We start from the raw sequence: 27353 nt of genomic DNA on the forward strand, positions 1-27353 counted from the left end.
TGGCTGGGTCCCAGCGTGCTGCTGTAGATTTAAAAGTGTCGCAGGGCGCTCATGATACTTATCAGTATTGTGCAACCGGATGGCATGTCTGCGAGTGTGTGTGTTTCTGTACTCCACCTCGTCAAAGGATGAGTCTGAAAGCTGGCAAGTTTTCTTTCTTGTTGTATGCCTATCGACAACTCGATGCATCCGCTTTTCGATTAGTGGCCTCCTTTAATCCTAAAGGATATACCTTTGGAGAAAAGAGAAGCATTTGTATGAATATCAAAAGCCCAGATGGAAACCCAGTTCTAAGCAAAGAAGGGAAAGCAGAAAGGTGGAAGGAGTACACAGAGGGTGTATACAGGGGTGATGTTATGGAAATGGTAGATGAAGATGAAATGGGAGATACGATACTGCATGAAGAGTTTGACAGAGCACTGAAAGACCCGAGTCGAAACAAGGCCCCGAGAATAGCCAATGTTTTATCAGAACTACTTATAGCCTCGGGAGAGCCAGCCATGACAAAACTCTTCCATATTGTGTGCAAGATGAATGAGACAGTTCAAATACCCTGAGATTTCAAAGAGAACATAAGAATTCCAAAGAACGCAGCTGCTGACAAGTATGAATATTACTGAACTATCAGTTTAATAAGTCACAGTTGCAAAATACTTGCACAGATTCTTTACAGAAGAATGAAAAAACTGGTAAAAGACGAGCTTGGGGAAAATTGGTCCAGATTCTGGAGAAATATAGGCACAGGTGAGGCAGTTTGGACCCTCCGACTTACCTTAGAGCATAGGTTAAGGAAAGGCAAACCTACATTTACAGCATTTGTACACTTCAAGAGAAATCCTTCCACAGTGCTAGCTGAAATACTCTTCTTGAAACTCTGAAGGTAGCAGGAGTAAAATACAGGGACCGGAAAGCTGTTGACAACTTGTACGGAAATCAGATGGCAGTTATAAGAGTCAAGGGACACATAAGGGGAGCAGTGGTTGAGAAGGGAATGATACAGGTTTGTAGCCTATCCCTGATGTTTTAAGTCTGTGCACTGAGGAAGCAGTAAAGAATACCAAAGAAAAAATTGCCAGGGACTTTGTAATCCCGTCAGTGGCAGCAAAAGACTTGGAAGAGCAATTGAACAGAGCATGTAACAAGAACATCAACAGAAGGAAAACAAGGACAACTGAATGTAGTTGAATTAAATAAAGTGATGCTGAGGAAATTAGATTAGGAAAAGACACACTTAAAGTAGTAGATGAGGATTACTGGACTGTAAAATCACTGATGATGGTCGAAGTAGAGGGGAAATAAAATGTAGACTGGCAATGGGAAGAAAAGCATTTCTGGAGAAGAGAAATGTACTGAATAGAGTTGTGAAGCAAAGAAATTTGTTGGACACCTGACTGGAAGAAGAGATCAATTGGTAGGACACATTCTGAGACTTCAAGGTACATCTACATCCATATTCCGCAAGCCACCTGACGGTGTGTGGTGGAGGGTACCTTGAGTACTTCTGTCGGTCCTCCCTTCCATTACAGTCTCGTATTGTTTGTGGAAAGAAAGATTGTCGGTATGCCTCTGTGTGGGCTCTAATGTCTCTGATTTTAGGAGGGAACAATATAATGCTTGACTCCTTGGTGAAGGTATGTTCTCGAAACTTCGACAAAAGCTTTTACCGAGCTACTGAGCATCTCTCTTGCAGAGTCTTGCACAGGAGTTTATCTATCCTCTCATTAAAGCTTTCACGATCACTAAATGATCCTGTAACGAAGCGCGCTGCTCTCCGTTGGATCTTGTCTGTCCCTTCTATCAACGCTATCTGGTATGGATCCCACACCGGTGAGCAGGTTTCAAGCAGTGGGTCCTTTGTTTTCGGACTGCATTTCCTTGGGTTTCTTCCAATGAATCTCAGTCTGGCATCTGCTTTACTTGTGATTAATTATATGTGATCATTCCATTTTAAATCACTCCGAATGCCTACTCCCAGATAATGCATGGAATTAACTGCCTCCAGTTGCTGACCTGCTATGTTGTAAGTAAATGATAAAGAATCTTTCTTTCTATGTATTCGCAGCACATTACACTTGTCTACATTGAGATTCAATTGCCATTCCCTGCACCATGCGTCAATTCGCTGCAGATCCTCCTGCATTTCAGTACAATTTTCCATTGTTACGACCTCTCGACATACTACAGATTCATCTGCAAAAAGCCTCCCTGAACTTCCAATGTTATCCACAAGGTTGTTTATATATATTGTGAGTAGCAACGGTCCTACAGCACTCCCCTGTGGCACACCTGAAATCACTCTTACTTCGGAAGACTTCTCTCCATTGAGAATAACATGCCGCGTTCTGTTACCTAGGAACTCTTCAATCCAATCACGCAATTGGTCTGATAGTCCATATGCTCTTACTTTGTTCATTAAACAACTGTGGGGAACTGTATCAAACACCCTGCAGAAGTCAAGAAACTCGGCATCTTCCTGTGAACACGTGTCTATAGTCCTCTGAGTCTCGTGGGCGAACAGCGCGAGCTGGGTTTCACACAATCGTCTTTTTCGAAACCCGTGCTGATTCCTACAGAGTAGATTTCTAGTCTCCAGAAAAGTCATTATACTCGAACATAATACGTGTTCCAAAATTGTACAACTGATTGATGTTAGAGATATAGGTCTATAGTTCTGCACATCTGTTCGACGCCCCTTCTTGAAAACTGGGATGACCTGTGCCCTTTCCCAATCCTTTGGGACGGTACGCTCTTCTAGAGACCTACGGTACACCACTGCAAGAAGGAGGGCAAGTTCCTTAGCGTACTCTGTGAAAAATCGAACTGGTATCCCATCATGTCCAGTGGCCTTTCCTCTTTTGAGTGATTTTGTTTTTCTATCCTTTTGTCATCTATTTCGACATCTACCATTTTGTCATTTGTGCGACAATCTAGAGAAGGAACTACAGTGCAGTCTTCCTCTGTGAAACAGCTTTGGAAAAAGACATTTATTATTTCAGCCTTTAGTCTGTCATCCTATGTTTCAGTACCATTTTGGTCACAGTGTGTCTGGACATTTTGATTTGATCCTCCTACTGCTTTGATATAAGACCAAAATTTCTTAGGATTTTGTGCCAAGTCAGTATATGGAACTTAACTTTCGAATTTGTTGAACACTTCTTGCATAGCCCTCCTCACACTACATTTCGCTTCGTGTAATTTTTGTTTGTCTGCAAGGCTTTGGCTATGTTTATGTTCACTGTGAAGTTCCCTTTGCTTCTGTAGCAGTTTTCTAACTGAGTTGTTGTACCACGGTGGCTCTTTCCCATCTCTTATGATATTGCTTGGCACATACTCATCTAACGCATATTGTACGATGGGTTTGAACTTTGTCCACTCATCCTCATCACTATCTATACTTGAGATAAAACTTTTCTGTTGAGCCATCAGGTACTCTGTAATCTGCTTTTTGTCACTTTTGCTAAACAGCAAAATTTTCCTACCTTTTTTAATATTTCTATTTACGGCTGAAATCATTGATGCAGTAACCGATTTATGATTGCTGATTCCCTGTTCTGCGTTAACTGTTTCAAATAGTTCAGGTCTGTTTGTCACCAGAAGGTCTAATATGTTATCGCCACGAGTCGGTTCTCTGGTTAACCGCTGAAGGTAGTTTTCAGATAATGCACTTAAAAAAAATTTCACTGGAAGCTTTGTCACTGTCACATGTTAGAAACGTTCGTGTCTCCCAGTCTATATCTGGTAGACTAAAATCTCCACCCAAAACTATAAAATGGTCGGGAAATATACTCGAAATATTTTCCAAATTTTCCTTCAGGTGTTCTGCCACAACAGCTGCTGAGCGAGGGGGGCCTATAGAGACAGCCAATTACCATGTTTGAGCCTGCTTCAACTGTGACCTTCACCCAAATTATTTCACATTTCTGATCTCCGTCAATTTCCTTTGATACTGTTGCACTTTTTATCGCTTTAAACATGCCCTCTCCTTCACTGTCCAACCTGTCTCTGCAGTATACATTCCAATCTGGGTTTAGAATTTCATTACTGTTTACACCTTATTTCAGCCAACTTCCCAACCATAGTACTATGTGGGCATTGTGACCGTTTATTAATGAGAGCAGTTCTGGGGCCTTTCTATAGACGCTCCTGCAGTTTACTATTAGCACATTAATATTGTTATTCCCTGTTGCGTTTTGCCTACTACTACCTTGTCACATCTCAGGATGCGTCTTGTCGGGTCTATGGAGGGAATTCTCTAACCTAAAAAACCCACATGTGCACTCCACACGTACTGAGCAACCCTTGTAGCCACTTCTTGCGTGTAGTGCATTTCTCATCTATTCAGGGGGACCCTACATTTCTCCACCCGACAGCAGAGGTCGAGAAATTTGCACCTTCAGATCGCCGCAGAATCGTGTGAGCCTCTGGTTTAAGCCTTCCACTCGGCGCCAAACCAGAGGACCGCGATCGATTCTGTGAACGACACTACAAATAGTTAGCTCAGATTCCACCCTGCAGGCGAGGCTTTCCGCCTGTACGAACTGAGGATGAGCTCTGAACCCAGGCGGCAGGAGTCATTGGTGCTGACATGAGCAACAATTTGCATTCGGGTGCACCCAGTGCTCTCTATCACCGCCGGCAGGGCCTCCTCCACATCTCGGATGAGACCCCCCGGCAAGCAGACAGAGTGAACACTGGCCTCCTTCCCCGACCTATACGCTATTTCCCTAAGGGGCTCCATCACCCGCCTAATGTTGGAGCTCCCAATCACTAATAAACCCCTCCCCCGTGTGCCTGCTCGGACCTTGCTGAAGGAGCGGCCACATGTCCACTCACAGGCAGAGCGGGTGATGCCACACGGCCAGCCTCCATATTGACCCTCCGCCTCGTGCGCCGCGAATGCTGCTGAACCCGCCGCCACTCCCCTTGGGGAGAGGGTGGCCCAATTGCGCTCAGTACCAGCGACGATGTGTCGACAGCAGGGACAGTGGGTGAAGCGTGTAACACCTGGGGTGTACCGTGCGAAGCACCAGACTTCCCACTGCCGCTACACTCTGAGGCAGCTGCCTGAAGACGCCTGACTGCGGCCATCAACACGTTTAGCTGTTCGCGAACAGTGGCCAGCTCCTCCTGCGTCCGTACACTGCAGTCACACATCCGATCCATCCTAAGGAATCAACAATTTACTGTCGAGAGTTAAGTAATCAACTTTTAACTAGACTGCTAATTCAGTAAAGGCAGTTGATAGCTGACTAAACTGGTTACTACACACTTCTTGTTGGAAACAATGAAAATAAGCACTAACTGTCTCTGGACTGTATTCAAAATAAGCACGGAATCTATGACACACTATTACTAGTACTCGAAAATTAAAGCTTCCTAAGAGGAAAAACACATGGAAGAAGAAGTGACAAGTAAGAAAAACACAGTTAATACTTATATATTAAAAAATGATGGTGTAACTTACCAAACGAAAGCATTGGTATGTTGATACACACACACACACACACACACACACACACACACACACACACACACACACAAAATTCAAGCTTTCGCAAGCAATGGTTGCTTCATCAGGAGACAGGGAAAGACAAAAGACAGGTACACACACACACACATACACATACATACAGACATTTGTAAAGGCAACCGTTGGTTGCAAAAGCTTCAATTTTGTGTTTGTGTTTGTTTGTGTGTCTCAACATATCAACATTTTCATTTGGCGAGTTACATCATCTTTTTTTAATATATTTTTCCCACGTGGAATGTTTCCCTCTATTATATTCGTACAGTTAATACTTAAATTTACATAGCTTGCTGCACAGGAGATGTGAAGCAGACAGTAGTTACGACGACACTGGCAGTACTGCCACTATCATTGATTTAGTACTGGAGGGAAGTGGGGGTGGGGGTAAAATCATAGATGGAGATCAAGAGATAAATAAAGTAAGCAGATTCAGAAGGATGTAGGTTGCAGTAGTTATTTGGAGATGACGAGGCTCGAACCACAGTAGTATGGAGAGTTGCATTAAACCAGTCGTCAGACTGAAGACCACAACAACAATATTCTGGAAGGATTTTTGAGTGTCAGTTTTTCAGTGATTTTGTTGTATTGTAGGGGGATCTGGTTCCACAGTCTTTGTTTGACCTACGTGGGTCAACAGAATTATTCAATTCCAATTTTGTATATTTGTGATATTTTCATTTGGTTTATTTTAGAGCAATTCATGTGCGTGATTTTTTAGGTCATTTGGTTCCTCTAGAACGGTCCTAGCTTTATTAACTTTTTTCCTTTTTGTAAATTGTATTCATTCACAGTTGTCCCATTAATGTCATTTTATTAGTTGACTGAAATATTTCACATGTTTTTATGTTTATTTTCGACTTCTAACAACCCTACCACAACAAAGGTCAAAATTTTAATAACGATTGTGGTGTTGCTCACACTGCTAAATACTGCATTTTCGGGCAACAACAGTCATTATGTGGCAGGTGTCATTAAAGCACAGTTAATAAAGTCATTTCATGTAATAATCAAAAAACTAGGCACTTATCTTTTAGTGTTTCCCACACTGATCTCATTGTAAAATCATGGCTCAATCGTTGAAAATCTAGGTGGTTATGATTCCAAGCTCGGATGCAAAGAGGCCTAGGTATTATCCTGCTATATTCAAAAGTTATGTAGATGCGCTTCACAAACCATCCTTGAAGATTACACTTTTGCTGGACAATGGTGATGTAAAAAAATAATCAGCACTCCGAAATTAAGTTACACTTCCTTTTAATTCCTTTTATTGCAATATCACATAAACACAAAACATCAGTTCACAATGCAAAACATACTTGAAAACATCTCTCTCACAGTTTATAAGCCATCTATAATATGCGTCTTTCCAACATTACGTCCAAGACTTGACCTTTTCAAGGTCCGACTTTCTAACAACTATCTAACTAATAATCGCTTATGCACCCAAAAATCAGAGGTACAAGTAGGTCAAAGATCATAGTAACAAAAGAAAGAATACACATAAGAATAATGTCATTTGCAATATAAACATATCGATGTATCACAAATGAAATCAAATCTGAATGTTGTCTCAGAAATATAAGTAGTTAACAGAAAGACAGTAGAATATTATTGGTATCGAGAGGTTCAGATGAGGTGCCGTAATGGTTACGTAATTCTAGTACCATTACAGACTGTAATGATCTATCTTGTGGCCTGTAATTAAATGTTACCTACGGTTGTCTTAGTAACCAGGTTTGCCACAAGTTCTGGAAATCGGGGAATATCAGAGAATTACAAATGTGTCAGGCTAATTTGAAAAAACACTGAAAAAATCTCGTTTTTGTCTCAGTAGATGAAACGGTTCTTTTATTGAGATGCCACGCATTGTCGCTGGCTGGGGGTAGCCGAGTACACGTGCTGCTTCCCTACTCCCTCATTCCCACTGCTCCTCCCCCTCCTGCCACTCCCCTCAGCTTGCAGTCAGTGCTGCCACCACTTTGTGCCACTAGTCCGGCAGCTGCCGACGAGAGGCAGTGAGGCGTGAGAAGTACTTTGTTTGCATCTGATTCTCGGATATTGCCGATGCAGCGGCTGGAGACAGTAGTGAGGGCACGAGTTGTCTGACTGATTGTATGAATGCGTGTGCTCTCAGTTTCGGACAAAGGCTAGGGCCGATAATTTAGCTGAGACAGTGTGATTGCTTTTTCTACGTGCCTGCCCGTGGCTCGGGGATCATCCTTATGGTGTTACCTATCCACATTAGTATTGATTCTGAGAGTATTTGCGCAAGTTATCTGTTGCACGGATTTATCACCACAGTGTCATTTCATCGGCATGCTGTCTGTAACAGACGGATAGCTGGCCAGGCGAGTGGAATCCTGTGACGGGTCGAAACAGCTGACCATTTTTGCAGATATCTGTAAAGGATCAGGCCTGGCGATCCCCATAATTTCCCGCTAATGTGCAGGCCCTGCCCGCCGCATGTACTCTCACTCATCTGTTCGCTGGCTGGATCTGTTTGTGTGTGGCATAATGTTGTGAATTTTCATGGTGTATTCGTGGACTCAGGACCAAGATACTCCTTGGCAGTCCAGAAGCCACAGGCGATAGATTTCAGGAATTTTGATTGTCTCACTGCAAGTACATTGTACAATCCAGTGTTTCACAAACATTTTATTTATTACATTTTTGGCCCTTCAAAAGTACTTTCTAATATATAGAAAGTATGAACGATAAGAAGAAGAAAATTGTGGCAGTCAGTGGCATTTTGTATGCAATGTACTCGTATATTTCTTGGAAGAAAAGCCACACAATACCTGTAAAATAATAGACATAGCATAATGGTAATAAACAATAACGAAATAGTAAAACAAACTTTTTATTGGTGGTCACCTATAGTGTTGGTTTACACAACTCTTCCCTGCCTTATACACTTCTTTCAAAAGGCTTACTTTTTTCTGAGGTTGTTTCTGAAATCAGTGAAGGTATTTTAAATCTGTCTTGTGACTCCAAGAAAATACGCATTTTTGTCACCAGATGTGTTTCGTTTTATTGAAATAAAATAACAGTGGCCTTAATGAAACACACATACCATTTGGCTTGCTTTCTCCATCTAAAAACAGTTCATTACAAAAGATTTTGATGTTAGTACTTGATTTTTGCTCACACAGGGGAGAAATACAGAAGTCCTTACATTTATTTGTCGACTTATGTCTTTACTTGCCCTTGAGACTTCAAAATCTGTCAGGCAAAAATGCTAAAACTTGTCTGGAAATCATAGAAATATCAGGGAAAACTTGCAACCTCTTCACTCAAAATATGACATACTTAAGACCAGATGCATAGAATCAGACCTTATTCTATTCCCTCAGGTTCTCTGGCCAACATCCATTTGCCTTTTTCCTGTTGTTTTCCCAGCACAAATGGTGAAAATCAGAAAAATTGGTCTTAGAACCTGGGAATGAAGCCAACAGGCAGCTTGTCATCAAGTGGCCACAAAAGCCTTAACAATTTTGTATCTTCGTATTTAGAAAACTATTTTCCTTCAGACACAGATTAACCATGTGATGAAGGAGTTTGGCCATATGAATGTCGTTAAAAGGCTTATGTGAAATCCCATTGGTGTCGGTGACAGTTTTATTATCTAATTTCTATATCACTTTATCATCTCCTCCTCTGTTCATATATAAATAACACGAGTTGATGGAGGAGCCTTGCTTATTTTTAGGCTGATGTAGGGCTTGCAGAGGATCACTTTTGCTGTTTTGTGTAATTCTTTGGGATATGTATGTAAAGTATTTGTTGAAAGTGTTTCTAATAGCTACAGTATCTTGATTCACTCTATTGTTTACTATGAGCTCTGAGCTTTTTCTAATATTGTGTGATGATTTCCATGTTTCTCTGTTAATTATATTCCATGTTTTCCCGACTTTGTTCAATGCCTGAGGAATGTTGTTTCTCTCAAACTGTCCCCCTCCGCCCCTGATTTTAGTTTAGCATTGTAAATATTCTTATAATATGTATAATATTCTTCAAAGTGGTAAAGTCTGTGTGGATCCTTGCTAATACTGTAAAGCTGTTTCCGATTTTTACAGGATACAAGTAGACCCTCCATCAACTGTGGCTCGTGTCGTCCCCCTTTCTGCCCCTTTTTCTCTTCACTGTCCTCATTGTAGTTGGTAGCCAGTCTGCTGTAGCTAATCTTATATTTTTCACTTATATTATCAGAAAGGTACAATTGTGTCCAGTGTTTTTTTTATTTTTTTTTTTTAACTTTGTGTTAGAGATGCTAATGTGTCTGTAAGAAAAATAAGCACCATACAAAAAAAGATGATACTGAAGAATTTGCCCCAGAATGCAGCTCACAACATGTAAATCAACAAAATATTCAATACTTTGGTAACAAAAAATTAGAAGCAAAGTACTCCTGAGTGGAGTAAGACCAGACATATTATGCATAAGTGAACATGGACTAACTGAAAGTAAAATACATAATGTGTCAATCAAGGACTACAAACTAGCTAGTTACTTCTGCAGATCTAAATATAAGGGTGGTGGCGTTTGTATATATATTAAAACAGGTACTCTATCAAAGAATGTAAACAGTGAAGCTGCTACATTTCCCATAGCTAGAGAAAAAGACTTTGAAATTACTGGTATACTGACAGAGGATTTTAGAGTGTTTTGTGTGTACAGGTCACCATGTGGCAATATTAGCATCTTTCTAAAAAAAAAAAAAAAAAAAAAAAAATAAAAAAATGCTAGCTTATTGAGAATGAACATGAAGAGAAATATTATATGTGGAGACTTCAACATTGACATGGGAAAAGACACAAAAATAAGACAGGATTTTGAAGAATTGTTAATACAGCATAACATGAAAGTGACAATAACTGCGCCAACAAGAGTGACTTCACAAAGTGAGACAATTATTGACAACATAATTACTAATGTGTGTAACTATGAGTCACATGTAGTTCAGACAGAAATATCTGATCATCATGGACAACTAATCAGCTTTTGCAGAAGTAATGACTCAGTATCAGAACCAAAACAAACAACCAAAGAAATTAGGATCATCAGTGAACAAAATATCAACGTCTTTAGAACAATGTTAAGTAAGGAAGCCTGGAGTGAAACCTTACAGGCCCAGAGTGTAAATGAAAAATATGATGCATTTATTTCAACAATTAAGTACCATTTTAATGTAGCATTTCCCAAAGTAAAGAGACAAGAAAGGCAGCAAGATCAAACACAGTGGATTACCATTGAAATACTAGAACAGCGAAGGAAACTTCAGGACGTGAGACGGATGGGCGAAGCTGAAAACTATAAAATGTTAAAAAATAAGTATAGAAAAACAATAAGAGAAGCGAAAGCAAGAGCAATTGACACCACTATAGCGAACTCAAAAAACAAGGCAAAGGCAACTTGGAATGCAATCAATGCTGAAAGAAAGGAAAAAGATGGGTCATACAAAGAAGAAGGTATTAGGTCAATTAAAATAGACAACACAGTGGTCACAGATGGTATGGAAATAGCAAACATATTGAATAATAACTATATCAGTGTAGTAGAAAACCTAAAATTGGAAAGAAATAGTCAAAAACAGAGGGATATTAAGGTACCAAAAAGATCATGCAGTACTAAGTTCTTAAGACCAGTCACAGAAGATGAATTACGGGAAACTATACAGAAACTGAAGTCCAAGAAATCAGCTGGTGGTGATGAAATATCAAATCATATATTAAAGCTGGTATGTGAGGAGATAATAACACCACTGAAGAACATAGCAAACTGTTCTTTCAGATATGCAATTTTTCCAGAAAAACTGAAGATAATGAAGGTAGTGCCAGTGTACAAGAAAGGGTGTAGGGATGATCCCAACAACTACAGACCAGTTTCACTGATATCAGGTTTCTCAAAAATTCTAGAAATGCTTATGTATACCAGATTAGTTAACTATTTGGACAAACATAGCATTCTCATGCCCTCACAACATGGTTTCAGAAAGGGTAAATCTACAGAATCAGCAATTGTCAGTCTAACAGAATACATTTTATAGTCCTAGGATGAGAAAAATGTTGTCTGCAATGTTTCTGGATCTTTCAAAGGCATTTGACACCATTGACCATGAAATGCTGATACAAAAATTAAGCAACTATGGCATTCGGGGGCAACCAGGTGAATGGATAAAATCATACTTGTGCAACCGCAAGCAGTATGTATCATTAGGAAACTTGTACCAATCAGAAACCAAATCCATCAAATATGGAGTGCCACAGGGTTCGGTAATGGGGCCATTGTTATTTAATGTATTTGTTAATGATATAGGTGTTGAGGAGGAAGAAAAGAAAATATTGTATGCTGATGACATGACAATACTAAATAGTAACCAAAATATGAAACAGCTTGAGAGAAGAGCATACACATCTGCAAATGTCACAGCTCAGTGGCTGTTGGAAAATGAACTGGTTATAAATCTAAAAAAAGACTATGTATGCAGTGTTTAAAAACAAGGAAAAGGCTGTAGACATGGATTTAGAGGTTGATGGAACAAGGCTGGAAGAAGTAGAATCTGCTAGCTTCTTAGGTATTCTTGTGGATAATGAACTGAAATGGAAAAAACATATTAATAATGTCTGTAAGAAACTGAGCTCTGACATATTCTTAATGATGCAGCTATCACAGTATTCAGACAAGAACCTTCTGTGTACAGTGTATCATGGACTTTTCGAACCATACTTACAGTATGGCGTGACTGTGTGGGGAAACTCAAACAAACAAGAGACAAAACGAGTGTTCACATTACAAAAAAGCAATTAGGACCATTTTAAGAAGAAAGACCTCTGAAACATGCAGAAACTGTTTCAAGAATTTAAATATCTTAACTTTTTCATCCTTGTATATATACAAAACAATAATGTACATCACAAAAGGTAGTGAGGACTGGATTACAAATGCTAGTGTACACACCCACAATACAAGAAAGAAGAATGAAGTACGGAGCAAACCCCACTGACTGGCAATACTAGAAAAAGGACCCCAGTACTTTGGTGTCAGACTACTAAGAAGTCTGCCCAAAACCCTGAAAGATAGTGTACTTCACAATTACTTTCCAAAGAAACTTGAAGACTGTCTCATTGAAAAGAGTTGTACAGTGTTGCAGAATACTTATGCCATTAAATTTGTATATATTGTTACTCATTATCAGTAATGTAAAATGTAAGCTAAAGGTGTAGAAAAATAAGTGATAAGGAATGTTAACACTTTGACATGTCCTATATTACACGTACATACTGTACACAATGTAATCTTACAGGATCAAATAAAATTCAATTCAAGTAGCATAGTAGCTTTGGTAACAAGTATTTACCTCCACAGCATTTTTGTAATTATAATCTGAGAGTTGTGATCTGATAGACTCATTTCGTTTGCCAGGCTTTTGTTCCTATTGGATTCAACATTTGTAATTATAAAATCAATGACAGGACAGTGTACTCTTGCCTATTCTCATACAGAACTTTGAACCATATTTTAAAACCACATGTTGTAATTAATATGTCCAGCTCTTCTTTGAATATTGTGCGTGAGGATTTAAATGTCAAGTCCCTACATAAAATTAGTTTATTCTTCCAGAAATATGATAGTTTCCTGTCCACGATTTGTGGAGGGGTACACGGAATGTCACCATTTTGTTTTTGAATAAACCCTTTACTGCCAAGACAAACTCAAAGCAACATATACTACCGTGGAAAACACTCGGTGGAGAATGGTTGTAACTCAGGACATGCTCAACATGTCCACCATTTCAGTTCCTAACTTCCTTCACGCAAATACCAATGTTAGTGATAACCCTATGGCACAACTTCCATGATTTCGATGTGAGCTTGAAGAACGAGGTATCTGTGCTCCATTACATGTGGACGTTTTGAGAAAATTATTTCCTTTAGGTATCCCCTAAGAAAGAAGTCACACAGGCTGAGATCTGTACTGTTGGGGGCCAAAATTGTCTGTCATTGAAATTACTTGGAAATCTGAGTGAAATGACCCTCATCTCCACTGGACTCGCATTCGGGAGGACGACGGTTCAATCCCGTCACAAGCCATCCTGACATAGGTTTTCCGTGATTTCCCTAAATCGTTTCAGGCAAACGCCGGGATGGTTCCTTTGAAAGGGCACGGCCGATTTCCTTACCTAACCCGAGCTTGTGCTCCATCTCTAATAACCTCATTGTCGACGGGGTGTTAAACACTAACCACCTCCACCACCACCCTGATCTCGAAATGCTCATGTAAGAAATCTGACAGTGTTTGCAGTATGTGGCCTTGCTTCATCTTGCAAGAACCATTATATGTTGAAGGGCAATGCAGTAACAAGAAGCTGTGGAAAGAAATTATTGCAGACCATGCTCAAATATCACGACTGTTCACAGTTCCTTCAAAGAAAAATGTCCAATAAGTCCGCGATTAGAAATTGCGACCACACAAATCCCCATAGCCGAATGTTGTCATTCGTCAAGCTTTTGTGCTTTTGCGAAGCATTTGGGGATTTCCGGTTGCCCAAACAGATACATTTTGTTTGTTAACCACACCGTCCAAATGAAAATGTGCCTCATCTGAAAAACAAACGTTGCTGAGAGTTTGTTCCCTATCCTCCATCCACCAGGAAAACACTAGCTTCAGCTGCTTGTGTTCTGCAGTGAGATTCTGAGCATAGTTCATCTTTAATGGGTGCGCCCAGAGGTGATTTTAAAAATCTGTTGAACGGAGCGTCTTGAGTTCTACTGGTGCCTTTCTACGCTATTTTCAGAGCAACTTGTACTGCTTGAATATTATCTGGTGAACAATCAGGATTTCTATATTGATCGTTCCTTTACAAACTGATTGTGCAGACTGTGAATGATTCTCGTGCAAGGGCCCCACCATATGTTAAATTTCTGTTGAAACTGTCTCCGAGTCACAACAGGACTTTTAGTTTCGTCATAAAGGAACACAATTGCCAATTGCTGTGGCATTGTTAGTTGGCTGTGTTGTAATCACTAGGCTCCTAGTGATCATTTCATAACTCGACTGTTTCTCCAAAATCTACTGCTACCGCTGTTAAGATGCTCAATGGTATATCTAGGTGTAACTTACAAATCGTGTATGAAACAAATGGTGACACATTTCGTGCCCCACCCTGTATGATTCTACTGAAGTTACCACAAGGTGTCCTGTATACAGATGTTGAAACACAGTTAAATCATGTGGCTCAATTTTTACACCACTGCATTCAGAGTGCATTCCTAGAGTATAACAGTCCATGGGAATTGCAGTTATTGGGCATTTTATCTCATCCCTTACAAGTATCAACTGCCTCCATTTTTTCAACTGTTTTCTGCAAAAGTGTGATATTTATTTGTAGTTATCAGTAGTAACACACTTAATTTCACATCTCCGAGCCAATGCTCTGTTATTCAGAGAACAGTATGTCTTAATCCTGTTCTCATGTTTCCTATGGCTATCAGAAAGTACAATAGTACAAGTGCATCTGATGAAGCTTTTATCCCCTGTGTATTTAACTTACTGATTGTTTCCCATAAGTCTTTAGTAAAACATCACGGAAGGGGGGATGGAACTGCCATTTCTCTCTTACCAAGTAGACAAACTTTCGATGAGGTTTCCAATGCCGACTGCTTCACTTTTTGCACAGCATCAACTTGTCCTGCAAGTTATCATGAAGCATTCGCTTGTATGGCAGCTATTCCATCTGTTTCTGGTTGTTGTTTTTCCAGTGGTGAAGATATTTTCTGCAGTCTTGGTAATATTTTTGTTATCTAGGTGTTTGCTTCTGTCAACTTAAGTCACAAGATTAGCTGATGATGTAGTAGACGTATACTACTTTCTGCTCACAATGTTTCTTAGTCTTTCAGCTATCAGCAATTTGCTCAGTTTGTTTATATGTGGTGTATCCAGCATGAAATCTGCAATCAATACTATTTATGTCCACAATTTCAGTGTTTCTGAAATGATAGCAAATGCTAGATAAAACATTACTCCCAACTGTTACTTCCTTGTTTAAACTGGACCGTATGGTGTAGTTGGGCAGTGTTAATCAAAAAGTTGACTCTGCTAATCGTTAATCCATTACTAAAAATGTCATATTCATTCAACATTGAAGCATTACCGTATTTACTCGAATCTAAGCCGCACCTGAAAAATGAGACTCGAAAGAAAGGGAAAAAAAATTTCCCAAATCTAAGCCACACGTGAAATTTGAGACTTGAAATTCAAGGGGAGAGAGAAGTTTTAGGCCGTACCTCCAAATCAAAACAAAGTTGGTCCATTGTAATATGAGACACAATTTACGTCGAATGAATGATGATAAAGCTACAATAGTTTGGTTCGAGTCATAGGCTTAGCTATTGCTATGCGTCAGGCGCTCCGTCCATATTTATACGGGTACCCCTCCTTTTTCACGTGCTTCGTCTGGCTTGAATGGATTGCTTATTTTGCTTTGATCTGATAAGTGCAGTTTTCTTTTTTATAGGTGTTTACGTCACTCTAAGCTGAAAATGCATAACTGTACTGTCATGCATTGTTTGTTGCATTCTGATAGTGCGTGTTTACGGCCTGTCGCCGCTCGGGGCAGGGATTGCTTTTGTGCACGCTACCGCCGCTTACAATTTTTTGTAAAGAAAAAGAGAGGAATCGTCTCATTAGCGAAACAATGGCAAGAGACTGCTATTTGTTGTTCCTTCCACTGCTGCTTTCTTTGATAATGATCACCAAGTACCAAATAATAGACTACGTATGATAGAACATGTTCTGAACGAGAGTTAGGCAAAAATTTTTCTCCGTTTGAAAATCTTTGCGGCCGCTTCTTTAGTACATGAAATTCGGCACAGAAATTAGTCATCTTAGATTTAAAAATCTAGTCAGTTGCCGTGCTTCATTTCTGACTGTATCACTATTAGGCACAAGAATAATACGAATATAAACATGACACGATATGTATATCGTTTGCTGTTGTCTCACTCTAGTTTCGTAGTTTATTAGGCAGACAGGATTTAAATGAGATAGCAGCAAACATGAAAGAATACATGGCAAAATGTTTATATTCGTATTATTCTTACGGTGAAGAGAATACTGCATGTGAATCACAATTCATCAGGTTCCTATTAGCAACCATCTCTTCTCACAGGTAGGAAAAAATTCAGAACGTATAGTTGGCCATATTGACAAACATCCCAAACAGTCTTGCCTGTCGGATTTTCGTTGTACATTGAAATTCTGCTACATTCGAAGATGAACAATACGGAATTTGTATTTACTTTGTTGGATACTGTATGAAAATGCAGTGGTCGAAACTCGGGGCGGAGAAAAAAAGCTCGTCTTCCACTTTTTGTTTTTTAAATTTATTTACTGACTCAGTGGTTTTGGCGCCAGTATTTATCTTTGTGCCTACAAAGCATGCGTGTGTAGCGCTACATATATTCGACGGCAGAAGTTAGTTGTGGCGGCACCCACCAACATTTTCAGAACTTCCGCTTGCTTTGCACTCGATTCTAAGCTGCATGCGGTTTTTTTTTTTTTTTTTTTTTTTTTTTTTTTTTTTTTTTTTTTTTTTTTTTGCAAGAACTGGAAAAAAGTGCGGCTTAGGTTCGAGTAAATACGGTACTTTACAGCCGATTTATTGAAAGTTGAAATTAATCGTTAACTCATAATTATAAACTTGGTTGTTGGTGTAGTGAAATGAGCAAGTGAATCAAACTTTAGTTATCAATATTGAATCACGGGAGAAACAAAATACAGGTGAATCAGATAGTAATCGAGATAAGGTGCATGTGTTAAAGTTTTCAGCCAACGGGGAGCCTCATCTAGGAGACAAAAAATTAGTGCCTTCTGACAGAAAAAATCTTTAGATTGCAACACTAGAAGGTGTAGAGGTATTATATTTCATAAATAATTTTACTAAAACCTGTTCCCCCAAGAAATATCGTACTGTTGTGTGAGTGTCTTTAATTTTGACTAGTCTAGGCTTTACTTTTTAAAGACGTCTTACCACTAAATTATATTGAGTGACAGATTTAAAAAAAAAAAATCCACTTCATATTCTCTGTTGCTGCTTTTCCTACTGCCACTGAAAGTATCGTGCCTCGAAGCCTCGTCTACAGCTTTTTCCATTCCTGGTCTTATTATTTCCACTCCACTGTTTATCATACTTCTCTAGCCATATCAATTGGAACATTGGATGAAAAGCCACACAGCAAGTTAGCATTATTCACCATTTAGTAAAGGTCGAAATCTTTTATCTGCATCACTTGACAAGGCATTGGCTAAAGCTGTGGAATTTACAAGATGCCTAGCCTTTGTACTCGTTAATTTAAATACAGTTGTCAGCTGGAGTGACCTGATATACCCTTTTCCTCAAGTTTGAGCGGGGGTGACAGCGACGAGTGCCATAACTCGCAAACAAATTTAGTAATAACATCATTTTATGGAATTCATACGTAGAAGGAAGATATAAATTTGTTTTATCAAATTTGTCGTCACATACTGCTTTATTATGGCCACATCCTGATAATGGAAACTTTGAACTGGATCACTGCTGCTGGCTCCGCTGCAGATATCTGAATATCTGCCATATATTGTGATTCGTGTGCTCTCCTTACGTTTTTTGAAATTGTTAAGGCTCAAAGTGTGAGCCTCAATTGCTGATTTTTTAGGCAAGCACAGTTCACAGTCAAGAAGTATTTGTTTTCCCGATCTACGTACAAAAGCAATGTAATCACTTAAATGCAGCCACGGATTTTCATTAGTTGTCGAGATAGAATCTGATTCTGTGATTTAGTTTCAACAATCAATAAACTAATGAAATTACTGTGGTACTTAACAGGAAAACAGTAGACAAACAGCGAACACCTAGTCAATCTCACCTGCATCGATAATTCACACACTGTGACCTGAACTAGTCAGAATGTGAGCTTCTCACAAACAGTAGATACTTTGAGGAAAGTCAACCGAAGATAGAGAGTCTGTTATGTTCTTTCGTTCTTCCTTTCTTTCTTTATTTCTTTCTTCCTCCTCCTCCTCCTCCTCCTCTTCTTCTTCTTCTTCTTCTTCTTCTTCATCTTCTTCTTTTTTCAAAGATTCCAAGACTTACCAAGCGGGAAAGCGCCGGCAGACAGGCACAATGAACAAAACACACAAACACACACACAGAATTACTAGCTTTCGCAACCGATGGTTGCTTCTTCAGGAAAGAGGGAAGGAGAGGGAAAGACGTAAGGATGTGGGTTTTAAGGGAGAGGGTAAGGAGTCATTCCAATCCCGGGAGCGGAAAGACTTCCCTTAGGGGGAAAAAAGGACAGGTGTACACTCGCGCACACACACACATATCCATCCGCACATACACAGACACAAGCAGACATATTTAAAGGCAAAGAGTAAGGGCAGAGATGTCAGTCGAGGCGGAAGTACAGAGGCAAAGAAGTTGTTGAAAGACAGGTGAAGTATGAGCGGCGGCAACTTGAAATTAGCGGAGGTTGAGGCCTGGCAGATATCGAGAAGAGGGGATATACTGAAGGTCGAGTTCCCATCTCCGGAGTTCGGATAGGTTGGTGTTGGTGGGAAGTATCCAGATAACTCGGACGGTGTAACACTGTGCCAAGATGTGCTGGCCGTGCGCCAAGGCATGTTTAGCCACAGGGTGATCCTCATTACCAACAAACACTGTCTGCCTGTGTCCATTCATGCGAATGGACAGTTTGTTGCTGGTCATTCCCACATAGAAAGCGTCACAGTGTAGGCAGGTCAGTTGGTAAATCACGTGGGTGCTTTCACACGTGGCTCTCCCTTTGATCGTGTACACCTTCCGGGTTACAGGACTGGAGTAGGTGGTGGTGGGAGGGTGCATAGGACAGGTTTTACACCGGGGGCGGTTGCAAGGGTAGGAGCCAGAGGGTAGGGAAGGTGGTTTGGGGATTTCATAGGGATGAACCAAGAGGTTACGAAGGTTAGGTGGACGGCGGAAAGACACTTTTGGTGTAGTGGGGAGGATTTCATTAAGGATGGATCTCATTTCGGGGCAGGATTTTAGGAAGTCGTATTCCTGCTGGAGAGCCACATTCAGAGTCTGATCCAGTCCCGGTAAGTATCCTGTCGCAAGTGGGGCACTTTTGGGGTTCTTCTGTGAGAGGTTCTGGGTTTGAGGGGATGAGGAACTCGCCCTTCAGTATATCCTCTCTTCTCGATATCCGCCAGGCCTCAACCTCCGCTAATTTCAAGTTGCCGCCGCTCATACCTCACCTGTTTTTCAACAACTTCTTTGCCTCTGTACTTCCGCCTCAACTGACATCTCTGCCCTTACTCTTTGCCTTTAAATATGTCTGTGTATGTGCGGATGGATGTGTGTGTGTGTGTGTGTGTGTGTGTGTGTGTGTGTGTGTGTGTGTGTGTGTGTGTGTGTGTGCGCGCGCGCGAGTGTACACCTGTCCTTTTTTCCCCCTAAGGGAAGTCTTTCCGCTCCCGGGATTGGAATGACTCCTTACCCTCTCCCTTAAAACCCACATCCTTTCGTCTTTCCCTCTCCGTCCCTCTTTCCTCAAGAAGCAACTGTGGGTTGCGAAAGCTTGAAATTTGTGTGTGCGTGTTTGTGTTTGTTATTGTCTCTATCAACATACCAACACTTTCGTTTGGTAAGTTACAGCATCTTTGTTTTTAGATATATTTTTCCCGCTTGGAATGTTTCCCTCTATTATATTCATATCATTTTTATTTAAATTAATACAATAACCAGATTTGCTAGTTTCTCTATTTCTGATAGAGGAGCACACGGCTCGACAGACCTGATTACATTGGCAGCTGGCTTATTGGTTCAGCTAGTCCTCGTGTGTGGTTGTTTGGCAATATTGTTGTTTTGTTGTTGCTGTTAACTGCTTTTATTCTGGATTGCTTCGACATTTCTTCACATCATCATTTTGTTGATTTTCTTTCGTCTCTGCTCCATCCCAAAACTTGAAGTCTGTAAGTTTGGAGAACCCATACAGTGCTTCAGCTTTTCCTGATAGTCACTTTCCTGTGGACTTATCACAGATTTTTCCGCTACTTTTCTTTCACTGCGTCTAATTTGTAGTACACACTTTCACTAATTTCAGTTTGCACTGTCTTGGTTACATATCGTAATTCGGTGGTATTTTATTTTTAAGTTTTCATTTTGTTTTATAAGAACTGTAGTAATTTTGTCTTTCTTATCTATACTTGACATACGCCTTTCAGCACGTTCTTCACATATCCAGCATTTAGTTTTCGGATGAAATTTCTCTTTAAATTTAGTGAAGTCACAACTTTCGCCACTGCTTGCTTACAAAAACATCAATTGTCTGTAGCTTCAGCACTCATATGAAAGTTGTTTGTAAAGATGTGCTTTCACCTGGATTGTAATTTATGTTTCCCCATTTGTTGTACATCCTACTTTTTCACGTCCCCCCCTCCCCCCTCCTCCCGCAGATGAGATGCAAGTTGTCATAATAGATATCAAATTTATTAAAAACAAAGATTCCAAGACTTACCAAGCGGGAAAGCGCCGGCAGACAGGCACATGAACAAAACACACACACAGAATTACTAGCTTTCGCAACCGATGGTTGCTTCTTCAGGAAGGAGAGGGAAAGACGAAAGGATGTGGGTTTTAAGGGATAGGGTAAGGAGTCATTCCAATGTGTTTTGTTCATGTGCCTGTCTGCCGGCACTTTCCCGCTTGGTAAGTCTTGGAATCTTTGTTTTTAATATATTTTTCCCATGTGGAAGTTTCTTTCTATTTTATTTAGATATCAAATTTGTTGGACATCTTACACTTTTACATATTAATTTCACTATTATTTACAGAGCTTTCTCTAGTTTGGTATTTGTTTGGACTGCAAATTTTCATAACAGATACTATGATATTTGTTACATAATAGTCATTGTTAGTTTCTTCTTCTTCTTCCTTCCTTCCTTCCGTCCCTTCTTCTTATTCTTCTTCTTCTCTCTCTCTCTCTCTCTCTCTCTCTCTATCTCTATCTCTATCTCTATCTCTCTCTTTTCCCGTTCTTGTGGTTTATTTATGATCTTGCGTACAATATTAATAGTAAACACAGAATCTTCATAGACAATGCAGTTATCTACAACAAATTCCATTCTGAATGAAACTGTACAAATATTTAGTCAGACTTTGATAAGATTTCAAAGTGGTGCAATGATTGCAATTTGCTTTAGATGTTCAAAACTGTAAAATTGTGCACTTCGTGAAACAAAATACATGGTATTCTGTGAATATAATATTATTAAGTCACAGTTGGAATCTGTAAACTCGTACAAATACTTGAGTGCAACACTCATTAGCAACATGAAGTTGAACATCACATAGGCAGAGTTGTGGGTAAGGCAGGTAGCAGACTTTGTATTATTAGTAAAATACTAGGGAAATGCCATCAGTCTACAAAGTAGATTGTTCACAAATCACTCGGGTGACTCATCCTAGAATATTGCTCAAGGGTGTAGGCCTTGTACCAAATAGGACAGATGGGGGATATTGAAAGTATACAGCGAAGAGCAGCACAAATGGTGACAGGTTTGTTTGATGCGTAGGAGAGTGTCACAGGTGTTGAAAGAATTGACTTGGCTGATAGAAACTGTCCTGAGAAAGTCTGCTAACAGAGTTTAAAGAACTGGTTTTAAATTATGACTCTAGGAATACACTACTACCCCCCCCCCCCCCTCGACATGGCACTTCCGTAAGGATTGTGAGTATAACAGTAGATTAATTACAGAATGCACAAAAACATTAAAACTATCATTTTTCTCATGCTCCTTGTGTGAACGGAATGAGGAAAAGCCCAAATTACCAATACAGTGGCATGTTCCCTCTGCTGTGCACTTCACAGTGGTTTGCAGAGTACAGATGTATGTTTAGATTGTCGTTTCGATCTCTTGCTGCTGCTGCTGCTGCTGCTGCTGCTGTTGTTGTTGTTGTTGTTGTTGTTGATCTCTTGTTATAGTACAGAAATTGTTCTGATATCTGTGTGGGCATGTCACTTGTGCTGTAGTTGGCTGACAGTCATCATATTGATTTAATTGTTTCTGAAACTCACACCTAATTTGTAGTTTTCATGTTTATACCTGCATATTATGAAAATAGGCAGTTAGTGACGAACTACATTAAAGATCACTCCAAAATGTTTAGCATGTTTTGCTGTTTTAAGTGTTTGGAAAGGACAAGTCAGCATCTAAACACAATACCTATTATTCATTTATAGAGTTCACTGATATCAGCTTAATATACAAATGCTTTTGGAAATCTTTAGTAATGTTTAATTACCTCTCTTACACATAGGTGAACACGATAAAGACGCTACAGGAGAAGAAGAATCAGCTGATATCCGACATGACGAACTAGGGGCGGAAAAGAGGGACACGATTGCTGCACAGTTGCTAATATCGTACGAAGAAGAATCGGATGATCTGAACATCGGAGATGATAAACTGGGGCTGGAAAACAGGGACAGGATTGCCACGCAGTTGCTAATTCAAGCTGAAGAAGAAGCAGTTGACCCTGATGACCGAGGGCTGGAAGAGAGAGATACAATTGCTGCACAATTGCTGTTGTAAAAGGAGTCCCAGATACCCCATCACCACCCACACATTAGAAAATGTAAGTAAAACTGCTGTTGGACCAAATTACAAACAGTCTGGTTGGTGTTAGCTATAGTTAGTACAACTTTTGAGGCTATGCTATTTGTTCTTATGCTGTCTGTTTTCAATATTAAATAACAAGAATGATAAGCGATACTTTGATTAGCAAAGCTGTTTCCCCCAGTTAAATAAATAGCTCCTATTTCTCCTACTTTTAGCTATCAACACAATACTACATAATACTACAATAGAGAAACCTCTATATAACGTTTTTCAATGGACCACAAATTCTGAACACTGTATAGAGGAAAGAAGGCTTCCAAATAATAATTATAGGGCATTACTGAAGATCGGGATACCACTAATAAGCTTTGACAAATGGTGCCATAGATGACATTTTAAATTTTCACAACACTGTAATATGATATTCATTGCAAATGGTCAATGTATCATTTGATAAGTTTTTTTGTAATTAAAACATGAGGCCCGGTAGGTAGATGGGTGAAAGGAAACGGATCAGTTTGTACTGTGAAAAGTTATAACAGATTCTGAGATGTGACATCATTGTCCAAAGCTGACAAGTGGTACCCCTTCTTCAGTTGACCCAATTATAGAATATGAGCCAAATTTTATGATATACTGAACATATTACATAAAAACACAGTAAATGGTACAGTTTGAAAAAAAGAATTAGTTACAAAAAATTACTTTAATAATGAAATTATGAAACGGAATTTAAATTTGCACAAAACTCTAGGAACCTATGGAATCTGAAAATCACATACCTATGATTTTTAAAATATTCAAGCAAGCATGTTTGTTTTCTATTTCTCCTAGACTCTATGGCAATCTTTCCTTGCTCCAAATGAGCAAGTTGAACTACTGTTCTGTCCTCAAGTCTATGGGCCATCATATATCTCCTGAATGTTTCAAAGCCTTCAGCTGTCTTAGTATATGAGGGCACAGGGCCATCTTCCTTGTCACTGTCACTTTCACTACACTATTATTCTCAAAGCTTTTCTCTGCAGTCAGCTCCTCAATACTTTGTACTCCTGTGGTTGCCACATTGTCATCCACAGGCACAAAGTCTTCAAAAGTGTCAGAATCACTGCCTATTAATTCCTGAAACTCTTGCAAATCACTTGCAACATCTTCCACAGGAGCTGCCATCTCATTCTCACAGAATCCCGCTTTTGTGAAACAGTTTTTAACAGTTTCAGCACCGACTTCCCTCCACGAGTACATAATTAAATTCATTGCGTGTAAAATACTTTCACATTTCTCAAAAAGGATACGTCTAGTAGATGTGCCGCACATCTATCGACAAACAGCAGCACTTTTCATGCAACACTCCCCATTTTGGTACCAAAAAGATTGCAAGAAGAATGTGCATCACATATCATGTGACCGGATTCTGCCACTGACATACGAAACACTCTGAGCATGGGCTTTCTGAGCCAGTGCCAACTGTGAATCCACAGAACGGAAAACGATGCATCTACATCCAGTCACTTAAACATTATAAAGAGGTAAATAATAGACCACGGTTCCAAAAATATGAGCGTTGCATGGAGTAAATTGTAATACAGAGGAAGCACAGTAAAGAGGAAAATTTAACGTTGTTTGTATGGGCTTTTAGTCGGGACCAAAAAAAAAGTTATCTGGAGGAACGTTATAAAGTGGTTTCACTGTAATTGGCTTTTTGCATGTTCTGTGGATCACCATTGCAACTTCTTGCTGTGAAATGGTATAAGTCGGAAATTGTTGCGTAGAGTAGTAGTTGTTAAGCAGATAAGATTTCAATTTGCTTCTGCAGATTCCATTAGCCCATCTCCTCCTCTCCTAATTCCTCCTCCCCTCCCCCCTCCACCACTCCTCCTGACACTGCCCTTTTCGCTCCTTCTCCCTCTGTTCTGCTCCTTCCCTCTGTCTGTGTCCTCGCCACCCCTCCGAGTTGAGCTTTTCCCACCACTTATCTTCTCCTCACTATCTTGATCTCCTCTCCTTGCTGTCTGTCCATCTCCTACTTCCCCTCTGTCTTCCACCTCCTCCATCTTTACTGTCCATCTCCTCTTCCCTTTCGCTGTTCATTTCTTCCTCACTGTCTCTCCATCCACCTCCTCCTCCTCCTCCTCCTCCTCCTCCTCCCCCCCCCTCCACCTCTGTCGATCGCTTCCCTTTTCTCATCCATTTCTGCCTCCTCCTCACTCATTTCTGTGTCTGTGTCCTCCTTCCCGTCACTGTCTGTCCATCTCTCCCATCCCCCTGTCCGTCTCAAAGTTCACTCCATCCCCCCCCCCCCCTCCCAGTCTGTCTCCAAGTTATCACTCCCACCCCAATAGGAGGATACTGGTTCTTATCCCTATGTTATTTCAGTCCAGATCCAAGTTTGGTTGAAACCGATCCAAGGGTTTAGGAAGAGTTTTTTTACTCTTGACTTGGCTAGAGTATGCACATGTCAAAATATACACTACTGGCCATTAAAATTGCTACACCACGAAGATGACGTGCTACAGACGCGATATTTAACCGAAAGGAAGAAGATGCTGTGGTATGCAAATGATTCACTTTTCAGAGCATTCACACAAGGTTGGCGCCAGTGGCAACATCTACAATGTGCAGACATAAGGAAAGTTTCCAACCATTTTCTCATACACAAACAGCAGTTGACCGGCGTTACCTGGTGAAACGCTGTAGTGATGCCTCATGTAAGGAGGAGAAATACGTACCAACACGTTTCTGACTTTGGTAAAAGTCAGATTGTAGCCTATCGCGATTGCTGTTTATCGTATCGCAACATTGCTGCTCGCGCCGGTTGATATCCAATGACTGTTAGCAGAATATGGAATCAGTGGGTTTAGGGGAGTAATACGGAACGCCGTGCTGGATGCCAATGGCCTTGTGTCAGTAGCAGTCGAGATGACAGGCATCTTATCCACATGGCTGTAACGGATCGTGCAGCTGTGCCTCGATCCCCGAGTCAACAGACGGGGACGTTTGCAAGACAACAACTGTCTGCATGAACAGTTAGACGACGTTTACCCTACATTTCAGCAGGATAATGCACGACCGCATGTTGCGGGTCCTGTATGGGCATTTATGGATACAGAAAATATTCGACTGCTGCCCTGGCCAGCACATTCTCCAGATCCCTCACCAATTGAAAACGTCTGGTCAATGGTGGCTGAGGAACTTGCTCGTCACAATACGCCAGTCACAACTCTCAATGAACTGTGGTATCGTGTTGAAGCTGCATGGGCAGCTGTACCTGTACACGTTGTCCAAGCTCTGTTTGACTCAATGGCCAGGCGTATCAAGGCCGTTATTACAGCCAGAGGTGGTTGTTCTGGGTACTGGTTTCTCAGGATCTATGCACCCAGATTGCGTGAAAATGTAATCGTGTCAGCTCTAGTGTAATTTATTTGTCCAATGAATACCCGTTTATCATCTGCTTTTCTTCATGGTGTAGCAATTTTAATGGCCAGTAGTGTATTTAACATATTTGGCACACATTTGTACCCACATTTCATCTGTATCCTTAGTGAATTACATCCTACAGTTTCAAACATATTTGGCACACATTTGTACACACATTTCATCTGTATCCTTAGTGAATTACATCCTACAGTTTCATTTTCACGCATCTCAATCTCTGTGACAGCATATCTCCTGAACTGTATGCCACATTATGATGTAATTTTGTTTTTGCATTCAGTGTCGTACAATTTTTTACAAATAGAGTTAGCAGCAGAGAAGTAATACATATGAACTCGTGCAGCAGTTTTCCACGCATTTCAGTGTATTTTCAACATTGTATCTCCTGAAATAGGTGTCACAAAATTATATAATTTTGCATGTACATTTGGTGGTAAGTGTTGAATACTGCTTGCAAAATGGGTCATCGACACAGTTAATAGTAAAAAAATAATTATTAAAAAGTCACACCTGGTGCAGCAGCTGAGGTGCTGTAGTTGGTGGTTATGTGTGCATGAGGTCTGCTTGCTTCTGTGAATGATTGGTGTGCGTTTCTCTTTTTTCAATGAAGTATGGGGCCGAAAGCTTATCTGTAAGACTCTTGTAATTGTGCCCATCTGCAACTTAGTGTGTTGTCTTTATGGTAAATAGTAATGTATCTTCTCACGGTATCGTATATTCCAATCTCATCTTCGTTTATTTCCACACCACTTTC

General features: G+C 40.2%; 1 protein-coding gene across 2 annotated transcripts in view; it reads left to right on the forward strand.

Moving 5' to 3' along the window:
- The window catches only part of LOC126295320 (putative nuclease HARBI1), a 48365-nt gene that overhangs the window by 14103 nt on the left and 6909 nt on the right, over positions 1-27353 (forward strand). For both annotated transcript variants that reach the window (XR_007552457.1, XM_049987779.1), the window contains one exon: positions 22866-23183. Coding sequence is in view for 1 of the 2 variants with exons in the window: in XM_049987779.1 (XP_049843736.1) it covers positions 22866-23140 (275 nt within the window). In the remaining variant the exon portion in view is untranslated. The remainder of the gene's footprint in view (positions 1-22865; positions 23184-27353) is intronic.

The sequence above is a fragment of the Schistocerca gregaria genome, chromosome 11 (assembly GCF_023897955.1).
Source record: "Schistocerca gregaria isolate iqSchGreg1 chromosome 11, iqSchGreg1.2, whole genome shotgun sequence".
NCBI lineage: Eukaryota > Metazoa > Arthropoda > Insecta > Orthoptera > Acrididae > Schistocerca > Schistocerca gregaria.